We start from the raw sequence: 13310 nt of genomic DNA, 5'->3' as shown, positions 1-13310 counted from the left end.
ATATAAAGACTAATATAAAAAGACTAATATAAAAAGACTAATATAAAAAGACTAAAAAGGGTGAGAAGAACGAAAAGAAATAGGAATATAGATGAACTAAAAATACGAAAAATACGAAAAACAATTAAAAGAAAGAAGAAAAAGAATAAAGGGGAAATACAGAACAAAAATATGCTTAAAGTTGTCTAATGCTGAGAAATTATAATTTATAATGATCTGCAACTATATAAAGTAATTGAGTCTTGTCTTTGTTTCAAACTCTGATTTTCATATCCCTTTATCTTTGCTAATGTAGACCTTAGATATTTTAAACTATTAATTCTGTTTTATCAAATGATTTAAGTTTGAAATAAAAAATTTTTACACCATCATGTTGCAAAAAAACATAGGGATTAGAAAATTTGAGTTTGCGGTGAATAGAAATAGTTAAATGAATAGTGTCATTACAAGCGGAAACCTTCTAAAGATAGATAGATAGATAGATAGATAGATAGATAGATAAATAGATAGATAGATAGATAGTGAATTTGTGAGCCTGAAAGACCAGATAAAGGTTAAACAATACCACTCAAATCTAGACAACTCTAAAAGTTACTTATAAAATTTGTATACAGCCTTGGCCTTTGGTTTTGCCTCACCAATTCATTCATACTTTTTTGTAGCCCTGGACATATACATTTTAAAAATACAAACCGCTTGATGTTACCTTAAGCTTAAATGGAGTATATGACAAAATACTGCTCAATTTGTGCATGAGGAGAGCATGCACATCTTGGTTTGCAGTGATACTCTCATAGAAAATGCTATTTAATCCTTCATCTTTTATTAGTCCAATTATTTTTTAAACTTTAGATTTAAGTTCGAAATTGAACGTGAAATTCAGGTGATCATGAAGGAATGTCGCAGAAAACACTGATTCAATTACAATCTTAAATTTATTCTTAACATTTTTATAAAAATAAAACAATAGAAATTCAGTCTTTGTCACAAACTTAAACTATTTTATCCTTATTTGTTTGCAACCTGATGGTTCAAACCTTTGATATTTAAAACTTAGATTATTTGATCTCACATTTGATCATAGTATAAAAAAGAGGTCTACGACATATATAGGTTTTAGTCTGAGTTGGTGGCTTAATTCCTTTTTGAGGTTGAAAATCAAAAAAAAGTATTAGCATTGCACGCTTTTTTTACAAAGGCATTGAGTGTTTTTTCCCAAACTCTGATTTTTTACACAATCAGAATATACTGAGATATGGATTAAAAATTTCAGTTTTTGGCAAAAACTTAATTTCTTTGCTTAGAAACTTTCACGTTAAAGGTGTGTATTACAAGTTACAACAAATGAACTGTACTATCTAATCCTTTGATATTTAAACTTTAACTTTCTGATCTAACCAGAATTCACAGTTTAAAATATCAAAGGTCTAAAAGGTTTCAAAGATTTAAGACTCGAACTTTTGGAGCTTGATGAGAATAATTAGTTTCCTTTATAGTAAATGAATTGGTAATTATTTTCGAAGCTAACATAAAGGTTACATTTCTCTCTATTGTGTAACTATTTCAGATAGTTTAGATGAACCTAGAGATCGAGTAACTGGTTTTTTATGCGTGTCTTTGGTGAGTTTTTTTTTCATATTTACATTTTTCGGAATAGAATATAACCCATGTTTTTACATCATAAGAATGAAAATAGCAAATTTTTTCTATCGATTTTATCCAAATTCAATTAAGAACCCAAAAACTAAACTACAATATTCAAATGAAAATTGTGGAGAGGAATTTTTTTTCAAAATTGAGAATTATTTATCAGAAAAATTTGGCATCCATGCCCATCAGCGACCCCAATGATTTTGAAAATAAATAGTTTAAAGAAAAAGAAAACTGTATAAAAACCCCTTAGCATTTGGTTTTTTCTTTAACCTTCTTTATTTGCAGGGTAACTTCTAATGGAATATGGAAGTCCAGGCGTTGACTGATCCTGACTTATTGTCAGTACAACCTGCAGGCAATCCAGAGGGATCATCTAGTTCATCTCCAGGCAATCCAGGGGGATCATCTAGTTCATCTCCAAGCAATCCCAAGGGATCATCTAGTTCAGCAGAATTGATCACTTCGATCAATATCTCCTCTGCAGATTCAGGTTTGCCAACAACTCTATCCTCTGAACCTGAACCTGACAATGTTAGAATAGTCTCTAGACCTAGTAGTAGGATGTCGGGAAGAGCTGAACCGTCCCGTCGCGTATCCCGCCACACAGAGGACGACATTGATACCCGTCCTTCAAGTGGAGTTGGAACACCAAGATCATTGTCAAGACAATCAAGTACTTCCGGAGCAGACTCACAAACTTCTTCAGGGATTTAAACTATAAAACAGGGTATTTCATTAAGCAACAAATATTGTACAGTGATCAGCATATATATCAATACAGTGTCAGTTATACATTGAAATGGTGATATAGTACATTGTTAATTCACCTAGACCAGTCTTTATTATATACAGGGTTACCCACAAAGGATGAGACTTCAGAGACGACTGTTCGAAAGTTAAACTGTATGTTTCCTCATATTCATGATGCCCTGCAACTGTGAGATTGTGTCTTTCTTTGCCAAATAATTTTATCAGCTATTTCATGACTTTATCCCAACCAGGAGACTTCATTTATCTTTGGGTTTCTCATATCTTTAAAGTTTAAAATCGTCTTTATAGTCTCATCCTTTGTGTTTGACCCTGTAGTGTTTCAGTATCGGACACTGTATTGAAATATATGTCAGCCTCTGTATTATATCATCATTTCAGGGAACTATTTGTATTGATATATACGCAGACCACGGTAGAGGAGAGCCGACTCCTGAACTATCCAAATTTCCTAAAGTAATATAAAATATTTTTAATTTTATCAATTGCCTTTGATTTTTTTTCTGCATACATGAATATTTTTAGTTTTATAATTTGAATTTTGGGTTCTCAGGTTTTAAGAGAAGAAACTATGGATCTGTTAGGAAAACATTCTTTTTTCAACATTCATTAAAAAATGTTTTAAAGGGACTGTAAGCTTAATTTCATGCAAAGATGGTATAATGCCCAATTCACAATTTGAACATTTCAAGCTTTGTCTGATCAAGTATGAATTAGATATCAAAGTTTATAATTTTAAAAAATAATTATTTTAATTGTGGTTCTCTATAAAAATTACTTGCGCATTTCTACTACAAACAAATCTTATCGAAATTATCAGAACTGAACACTTTTAAACCTGAAAAAAAAAATTCCACATTATTGATCAGAAAAAGGTTTCCGGGTACCATTAGGAATCAGGTATTGTCATCTTTGGATGGAGGGTGGCTAGAAATTATTCTTTTAGTTCATTTAAGCTAAATAATAAATGTTTATAGGAGAGGGGGGGGGGGGGTGATTATAGAATGTTTCAATCTGTAGATTTCACACAGATGGTGTTACTAGATTAAAGATAGAAGATCAGGTTAGTTCTTTCACTATTTCTATTATTCGGTCTTTCAGTCTATCTACTTATCTGTCTATTAATCTGTCTATTAATCTGTCCATTGATGTGTCTATTAATCTGTTCATTAACCTTTCAATTTGATCTGTCCATTAATATGTCAATAAATCTGTTTATTAATCTGTCTATTAATCTGTCTAGCAATCTGTCTAGTAATCTTTCTATTAATATGTTTATTAATCTGTTTATTAATCTGTCTAGCAATCTGTCTATTAATCTGTCCATTAATATGTCCATTAATCTGTCTATTTATCTGTCTAGTAATCTGTCGAGTAATCTGTCTATAAATCTGTACATTAATCTGTCTATTAATCCGTTTATTAATCTGTCTGTTAATATGTGCATTAATCTGTCCATTGATCTGTTCATTAATCTGTCTATTAATTTGTCCATTATTCTGTCTATTAATCTGTTCATTAGTCTGTTTATAATCCGTAAATTAATCTGTCTATCTATAATCTGTCTCCATTATCTGTCTAAAAATTTGTTTATTAATCTGTCCAGTTATCTGTCCATCAACCTGTCTATTAGTCTGTCTATTAATCTATCTATTAGTCTGTCTATTAATCTGTCCATTAACCTGCCCATTGATCTGTCCATTATTCTTTCAATTAATCTGTACTTAAATCTGACTGTCAATCTCTTTTACATTTATCTATTGATCTGTTTTTCAAGCTGTCTAATAAATTATGAATACTAAAAACACAATTTTTGTGAAAATTCGCTAAGATAAGAATCTGTCCTGAAGTATTAATGGTTTGGCCGAACGTCTCAACATTTTGCTAATTTTCATCATTTGCATCCCGCCTTAGCTTATTGTTAAAATATAAAATTAATTATCAGAAATGTCAAGATTGTAATATATTTGTAATCAGCGTGAAGAGGTTGACCCTGAACCTGGAACTAATATATTTGTAATCAGTGTGAAGAGGTTGACCCTGAACCTGGAACTCCTCTTCTACATGGGAACCTGGAGCCAAGAGAACCATGGACTCAATCACAGGTAGGAACCTGGAGATAAGAGAAACACGGACTCAATCACAGGTAGGAACCTGGAGCCAAGAGAACCATGGACTCAATCACAGGTAGGAACCTGGAGATAAGAGAACCACGGACTAAATCACTGGTAGGAATCTGGAGATAATGGCCCTGCGCATACATTATTTTCCTAAAAGGCTAAATAAAAGTGTTCCCTCTAAATAAAAAGGGTTAGAGTATAAACCATTCTTTATTAATTGATAAATCAATACTGCTTTCATGTCTATTTGATGTTTCTCAAACGAGATCTTATAGTGGAAACCTTTAAAACAACCAGCAATCATATTTATCTTTTGGGGTACTGGTCAATACTGACTTAAACCAACATATTTAGGAGGGTTAAAAAAAAGGTTTTTCATGTTCTTTTAAAGAAAGAAAATTATTACGTTTTTTAATTCATTGCATTATCAACCATTCAGTTGGTAATGCAACAATCTTGTGCAAGATAAAAAAAATCTTAAAAATTTTAAAATGATGTTATTTGAATCAAATTGGTGTAGTGATTTCATTTTATAAAAAAAATCACTCGCTTAATTTTCATAAAAATTACAAATATGTCATTTTAATGTATGATCTTTTAGACTTATCAAACTCTCTCAGATCTTTCGCATCCGTCCACCACAGCATCCGGTTTAACTCAAGGTAAGGATGGGCAACTTCCGGTAAAACATATTTTAAAAACTAAATTCGAAACTGTTTATAAACGAATTTTCACAACGGAATACGATTTTTCTAAAAAATCAAAACAAAACTGATGCCCATCCCTAACTGCAGGTCCTTCAGGAGTCATAAATACGTCTTCACATGATGCAATCATTCACCTGCCGTACCCTTCTCCTCCCCTGGCCACCAGGTCCGTTGACCAGCCTGACACTGTTCTCCAGGTAGTGATGTGTTTTAAGTTTCTTCGTTTTTGGGTCATTTTTCCCGATATTTGCTTTCAGGGTCAACATTTTCAGTTGAGTAAGAAAATCAAACATTTTTTAAAAATTTTCTCAAAAACGATCTAAAAACGAAGCAGAAACGAACATGTTGTCATTTTTCCTATTTTTAGAATACAGATATTGCAAAGTTTAATTATAATAGCAAAACACAGTTTCTAAATCTTGTAAGTTTTATTAAATTTTGCTTTCAACAATTTGAACGATTAACAAGACTGTTCTGCAGGTTGGAGAGGAACCTGGAGATATCAACGGCGTGGTGAAACCTGATAATGTTATTATCCCAGAGCTAACATTTATTCCAGGTAAATACACCAGTTTAAAGGGAAGAATGGGAATCCGACTTTTAGATTCAAGTTATGACTTTAAATAGTCCAATGAAAACACGAGACACGGCAATTGTGCAGTGTAAACAGACCTATAATTCACCGAAAAAGTGAATTGATGTATACTATACAGTCGTCGTCGCACATATCAAGACAATGAAGACGACTTCCGATTTCAATTTTGATGCATGGAACATAAACATGAAAACAAAGAAAAGCTGTCGATCAAAAAGCTTATCTTTAATTACGTGTAAACTTATTATTTGAAAAATGCTTGTAAACAATCAAAATATAACAGTCGTCTTCATTGAATTGATTTAACCGCCTACCACTGTAATAAATCTACTTGTATTGTTACAGCATAAAATACACTTGTATTGATTTAATGTCGTCTTCCTATTCTACATCTGGTTATCACTGTATATATCTTTGCAATTTTTGATGACGTTAGTCAGTGATATTTCAAATTTTGACTATTCGATTAAGCAGAATTCTCAGAAATGATGAAATATTTAATAAACATGAAGAAATAAACTGTAACAATAAATCATTTTTTTCTTCTTGTTTTACCATTAATTAGAAAGATTTGCTTAAGCAAGTTCTCTAATTTTTGCAACCTGAGGTCGTAGACTTTTTATATTGTCTTCATAATAAATCCTGACATATATTGATATTATTACCTTTAAATGTCAAAAATTTACAACATAAGCTTGCAGAGATAAGATCAGTAAATCAGAGTTTGAGTCGAGTAAGCAATGTTTTTTCATCAAATTTGTTAAAATTGTTTTCATTAATTTACAAATTTCAAACGAGTAATCAGTGCGTTAATAGGTATTGATAGGAATAATTGATCAATTGATCGATTGATTATTTGATTAGTTAATCAATTTAAAGGAGTAATTGATTGTTTGGTTTATTGATTGATCGAGTGATTGATCGAATGATTAGTTAATTGATTGATTTTGATGTATTTTATTTGATTATTTGATTGATTTTGATGTATTTTCTGGGTTATTTGATTAATTGATTGATTGATCAGGAGTGGGGTTTAGCTGGCACTGAATATATTATTATTGTGATGACGCTTACTGCCTTTACACTTGTTCTTATTCACAAACACAGGTATAAACATATTGAATATAGATAAAGATTAGATCGATATATTTATTAATTTCGACATCAACGTAAAACATTATTTTTTACAAGTGTGTTTACAACGTTCTGTCAACAAACCTCAAAACCCGATAATTTTAAAATCTAAAGGAATTTAGCCGTTATTGAACACAAATAACGGTTAATAAAAACAAACGAACGGATTTGTTTTAACAAAACGGCAACTTTTGTATTTGACATTTGTTACGAGTTTTGCTATTTTCAATGTTGCCTTTAAAGTTTCCAATTATTCTTACATTAAATAATCGGTTTTAAAAACAACGGAAAATACCGTTTTAGCTAAATAATTAAAGTCTCTTTTTGAAATTATTTTAACATAACCGCTAACGAACGGTTAAATAAAAATTTGACCGGAACCAGCCCTAGTGACGAGTACATGCGAGGGAAAAAATATTATTTATTTATTTAAATTATTTGTAATTGCAGGATGATTGTTTTTCGAAGGATATTTCTAATGGTTGGAATGCTTTATTTCTACAGGTAGGAGATGCCCGGGGCATGATGACCCGACAAAATATGTATTTGTGAAAATATCCGGGAATTTGCAAAAAAATTCCCAAATGTCTAGGAATTTGGGAAAATTCCCAAATAACTAGGGCTTTTCAGAAATGTCCCATAGATGAAAAATATGCCACCCTCAGATTATCTAAGGAATTTGGGGAATTCCCCAAATGTTGGGCAATTTTGGGAATTTCGCAGATTCCCTAAATTCTTGCCAGAACCTGATGATGGTTCATTTTTCTGATTTTAAAAACTTATTGAATGCCTTAAAAGCTAAGAAAATTACTTAAATGACTGGGAATTTGTGGAAATTTAGAAAAAAATTTAGATTCTCTAAAATTACTTTCAGAATCTCCAAAAAAAATTATTATTTGCTTTGCCAGCCTGTAAAGCTGTTAAGCTGTTGAGTTTTGTCCTTTAAACATTCCAGTTTTCAAGTAAAGTAAACTTTTATATATCAAGGGGCTTTAGGTGTAATTTCATGCAACCCTCCATGCAAAAAGATTGCAATGCTCGATTTACAACGTTACCCTTAAATCTGATCAAGAATATAGAATCAATTTTTTACAGTTTTGAAAACTGATTGTTTGTGCTCTCTCTTCAAAAGGGACTTGCGCATTTCTACTTCAGAAAAAACCTTTTAAAAAACGACAATATTGATCAGAATGTACCACCAGCCGTTGTGAATCAGGTATTGTCATCCTTGCATAGAGGTTCACTTGAATATACGCGTACAGTCCCTTTAAAGTGTACATTGTCTTGTTTAGGGGAATAACAATGTACATAACTGTACTGCCTAAACCTGATACAACATATTACTGCTCACCTAAACTCAATCATTCAATTACATTTATAGGTTAATATGATTGTTATTGTTATTATTATTATTATTATTATTTTTATTATTATTATTATTATTATTATTATAGCCCCTGCTTAAAGATTCCTCCAACAGAGGGACATTTGGTAAAGTAAAAGTTGTCATTCGACATTAAACAATAATTTCAAAATATGTTTTTAAAATTATTATTCAATAATTCTGTTTTTAAATATAGGTTTACTGTGGTGACTTTATATTCTCCGGGCACACAATGGCGATGCTTTTAGCGTTCTTCGTCATCAGAGAATGTAATTATTCTTTCTTTTTTTCTTTTTAACATTTTATATTAAACAATAATAGATTTTTCGACCGCGGAGCTCCTCTATTTTTGCATAATCGGTTGCATAATTGTCTTATATATCCATACAAGAAGACGACTTTTGATTTAAATTTTGGTTTCAAAAAGCATAAACATGGAAACAAAGAGAAGCTTCTCTTTGATTTCTTATAATTTTGATTTGAAAAAGTTCTAAATCAAAACTTAGAGAGAAAAGTCGTTTTCATTGTATTGATATAAATGCCCGTAGCGGACCACTGTGGTAGAAATCTTAAAATTTGTTGTACTTCTTAAAAGCTCTTCAAAAGAAGGAGTTCTGATTGAATATAATAAGAAAGAAACTAAGCATGCATATCTACTCCTCCTCACACTGCACAACTTTGATATTGATTATCTGACAGAATTCAGAGTTATTTGAAATTCTTAGGCACCAGATTGTAAGAATTCGAAAATCAGAGTTTGATGAGATGCATAGTGTTTGCATACACTTCAGGGGTGTATATTTTCTAGAATCCCCCCCCCTCTTTGAAAGCCATTTCGTAATTCCAGAAGTAAGAGATATTTTTTCGGGGATATATATCTGAACTTTTGGCGGGAAAGTATCGAAAAGGATGAGAAAAAAAACTTGACTTTTGATGTCTAAATAACAACTCTATGCTTTTAGACTCGCCTAGAAATTGGATAATATTTCACGGCATTGCACTCTGCGCACTCGTGACGGGAGTCGTCTTCCTTTTGCTTGGACGCGGACATTACTCCATTGATGTCTTTATAGCTTATTGGGTCACAAGCAGGTACAGTGTTCCTACTAAACATGAGGATTTGAAGACGAGCAAGTAATATCGAATATGCATTCCTAAGTAAAAAACTGGAAAAATACTGTTCAAAACAGTAAATTATTTTTTGCGAGAAGTTTTATTTCCTTTATGATAGATTGATAGATTCAACCACTTTCTGCATAATCAAAATTAGGTTTTTGAACTATGTTAGATCAATTTTCTGAAAATTACTTTTATTCTTGTTTTTTTTGAGTTTGGTTTATTTCTACCAAGAGCAGGCCACAAATACATGAATTTTAGTTAAAAACATGACCCCATGTACAGCAATTTTACTTTTGAAGAAAATAGAAATTCGGGAAACTTCCCAATTTTGGCACTTTTTTAATTGCTGTCACTCCCTCGAAATTTCAAATTTCATCTAACCTAATTTGTTTGAGCACTGGCATAAAATTCACCTTGGCAGAATCATTCTTAAAATTTTTTTGAATGATTCTACTAAGGTGAATTTGATGTTGGTGACCCAAGAAGTTTGATAAGATGAAAATTTGAATTTTCTTAGAGTGTAATTAAGTGTATGTTTACATTTCATAACTGCTGTGTCTCATGTGCATTGGTCTGATTAAAATCATTTCTTGAGTCTAAAAGAAATCCTGAACATTGTTCTTCTTTTCTAAAGATGTTTAATAAAAGGAGTTTGAAATATGATTGAAAACATATAAGATTTTAAACTTATTGAAATTTACTTTAGTTTAACGTGAAATGTATTATAATTTACTATAGTTTGACGTGAAATGTATTTTAATTTACTTTAGTTTGACGTGAAATGTATTTTTAATTTACTTTAGTTTGACGTGAAATGTATTTTTAATTTACTTTAGTTTGACTTGAAATGTATTTTTAATTTACTTTAGTTTGACTTGAAATGTATTTTTAATTTACTTTAGTTTGACTTGAAATGTATTTTTAATTTACTTTAGTTTGACTTGAAATGTATTTTTAATTTACTTTAGTTTGACTTGAAATGTATTTTTAATTTACTTTAGTTTGACTTGAAATGTATTTTTAATTTACTTTAGTTTGACTTGAAATGTATTTTTAATTTACTTTAGTTTGACTTGAAATGTATTTTTAATTTACTTTAGTTTGACTTGAAATGTATTTTTAATTTACTTTAGTTTGACTTGAAATGTATTTTTAATTTACTTTAGTTTGACTTGAAATGTATTTTTAATTTACTTTAGTTTNCCCAAAATAGTTAAGAAAAAAAAAGTTGATCATGATTTTTCTTAACTTGTCTTCTGCTGAATATGATTGTAAGATTTGATTTTAGACTTTTATTTCAGGATTATCCACAAAGGATGAGACTTCAGAGACGACTGTCTAAAATTTACACGAGCTTTTTCTTAATATTTAAAATTCTTGAAACAACAGTAAACTTCTTTCCTTCATTGCCCAAGTAAATAGACTAAATAGACTATATTTCAGTCTAAAGATTTAATTCAACATTGTGACCGTCATAGAGTTTTTAATCGTCGTTCAATTCTCATTCTTTGTGGATAACCTTGTATGTTTTCAAGTCTAATTCTCTCCAATCCTTAAATCAAAAACTTGAACCTCCGGTGCTCTTTAAACAATAAACTTATGTAAAAAAAATATATTAATAAGAGTCAGTTTTCCTATTTTGAATTTGAATGTAGTTTTTTAAACAAAAAATTATGTAATGCTCGTTTTTTATTAACATTTCCAGGTTACCATTTGATTTTATTAATCTAGATTTTGATATTATTTTTATCTCTAACTTGGCACGAAAATATTCATTAAACAATTGAAACATTTTCCTTTAGATTTATAGATGACTCTTTTATTATTTTTAGTAAAAAAATTGCATTGTTACTTAAAGGGACTGTAGACGTGGTTAGAAGTGTAATTAATTCACACGCCATGTACAATTCATTCACACGTCATTCACACGTCATGTACACGTCAAGTACATATCATGTACACGTCATGTACACGTCATACACACGTCACATTTCAGCCCTTTAATGGAATAACAAGTTATCGACGATTTTTTCATAAATATTCTTCCTAAATTGTACAAATCCGCAAATCTTTTATTTTGAGAACCACATTTTAAAACAATCAAATTTTAGAGAAACAAAGAAACACCGATTTTTGCTTATCCAAAGGTTTATAGGGAACTATTATTGTGACTTGGGCATTGGGCAATTTAAAGGGGAAATTTGAAAACATGTCATGTACAGTCTTTAAACTGTAAAATTTGAAAACATGTCATGTACAGTCTTTAAACTGTAAAATTTGAAAACATGTCATGTACAGTCTTTAAACTGTAAAATTTGAAAACATGTCGTGTACAGTCTTTAAACTGTAAAATTTGAAAACTTGTCATGTACAGTCTTTAAACTGTAAAATTTCACTTTGTGATTTTGATTCATGTTACAACTAACAGATCTGATTAATGCAATTTTTGACAATATATATTTTGTTATGTAAAATTTATATTTTATCAAGAAAATACATCTTTTTATTTGTAAATTATAGTGAATTTGTGTAGGTTTTTTTAGAATCATAAAGAATTAATTTATCCCATTTATATCGTGTCATGACTAACAACCAGCATGTTATATTTTTTTATATTGTTCAATGTGGGTATGTCAACAAAACTGCATAAGAAAATATTACGGTAACAAAATTGAATTTTTTTATTTTACACTTTGTAATCTAAAACAAATTAAAAATTAAAAATCACAAATTTGCAAAATAAAACTAAAACAATTATTAAATTAAAAATTTAAAAACATAACAATATTTAAGACTAGAGTATTTTGTTTAATGTAGATACATCATACATTACAGGGATCGACCAGAGCACCGTCAAATTCTAAAAAATATTAGAGGTTTCAAAGGAATTGAGTCTTTGTCACAAACTCTGATTTTCTAATTCCTATATCTTTGCAGTCCAATGTTGTAGACATTTGAACTGTGCAAAGATAAATGGGTTATAAAATCAGAGTTATTTCGTGAGTTAGCAGTTCTTTACAAAATCCTTTTTTCTGGTTGTTTATAATTGTCTATACTAGAATATTAGTTCTGTTTATAATTGTCTAAACTATCATATTAGTTCTGATTATAATTGTCTATACTAGAATATTAGTTCTGCTTATAATTGTCTAAACTAGACTATTAGTTCTGTTTATAATTGTCTAAACTAGCATATTAGTACTGTTTATGAGTGTCTAAACTAGAATATTAGTTCTGTTTATAATTGTCTATAATAGAATATTAGTGCTGTTTATAATTGTCTATACTAGAATATTAGTTCTTATAATTGTCTAAACTAGAATATTAGTTCCGTTTATAATTGTCTTAACTAGAATATTAGTTCTGTTAATAATTGTCTAAACTAGCATATTAGTTCTGGAGCTTTATTTTTAAAGTCAAGCGTCAATGCAGCTTTTCTTTTCGTATGAAATTTTAATTTTCTATGGTTCTTAATTATGTGGCCTGTGTGGATTATAAAATGTCTTATTTGTATCGAAATTAGAGGCTGATGAGAATGTTATCCAGGGATATAAAGTTATATAATTACCTAAATATTGTTAGATTCTGCGCCAATGTATCCGATTGTTTCTGACAAGATCTCTATATCTATCCCATTCTGGTTCCAGTGGTCGGTTGAAGAAGTCAGCAATATCTACAGGGAAAGCAAGAATGAATAAATGTCGTCTTTGCTCTTTTTTCTAATCAGTAATACAGTCAAAAATGAAACAATTGTGGTCTTTGCTCTTTGTTTAATCATAAAAACCGTTAAAAAAATTTAATTTTCGTCTTTGCTCTTTTTCTAATCGTAA

At 30.1% G+C, this 13310-nt stretch overlaps 3 protein-coding genes across 3 annotated transcripts in view; 2 read left to right on the top strand and 1 right to left on the bottom strand.

Annotated features, from left to right (window-relative positions):
- Positions 1-1567: 1567 nt before the first annotated feature.
- LOC111697455 (cell wall protein RBR3) lies at positions 1568-5875 on the top strand. Its single transcript, XM_023467477.1, has 8 exons — positions 1568-1620; positions 1939-2359; positions 2975-3005; positions 3442-3484; positions 4446-4526; positions 5143-5203; positions 5336-5445; positions 5729-5875. The coding sequence occupies exons 2-8, from the start codon at positions 1957-1959 to the stop codon at positions 5873-5875; spliced, it is 876 nt and encodes a 291-aa protein (XP_023323245.1). The 5' UTR covers positions 1568-1620; positions 1939-1956.
- Positions 5876-6867: 992 nt separating this feature from the next.
- On the top strand, positions 6868-9514 carry LOC111697454 (phosphatidylcholine:ceramide cholinephosphotransferase 2). Its single transcript, XM_023467476.1, has 4 exons — positions 6868-6950; positions 7428-7481; positions 8270-8358; positions 9324-9514. Exons 1-4 carry the CDS (start codon positions 6907-6909, stop codon positions 9497-9499), a joined length of 363 nt encoding a protein of 120 aa, XP_023323244.1. The 5' UTR covers positions 6868-6906; the 3' UTR covers positions 9500-9514.
- A 2283-nt stretch (positions 9515-11797) lies between these two features.
- Positions 11798-13310, bottom strand: part of LOC111697472 (uncharacterized) — a 6305-nt gene continuing 4792 nt past the window's right edge. Inside the window, exons 5-6 of the mRNA XM_023467494.1 lie at positions 13049-13153; positions 11798-12340 (exon numbers count right to left, since the gene is read on the bottom strand). Of these exons, the coding sequence (XP_023323262.1) occupies positions 13059-13153 (95 nt within the window). The 3' untranslated portion in view covers positions 11798-12340; positions 13049-13058. The remainder of the gene's footprint in view (positions 12341-13048; positions 13154-13310) is intronic.

This window comes from Eurytemora carolleeae, unplaced genomic scaffold, assembly GCF_000591075.1.
Source record: "Eurytemora carolleeae unplaced genomic scaffold, Eaff_2.0 scaffold45, whole genome shotgun sequence".
Taxonomy (NCBI): Eukaryota; Metazoa; Arthropoda; class Copepoda; order Calanoida; family Temoridae; genus Eurytemora; species Eurytemora carolleeae.
The sequence above is the reverse complement of the archived record's forward strand: the minus strand, read 5'-3'. Positions and strand labels throughout refer to the sequence as shown.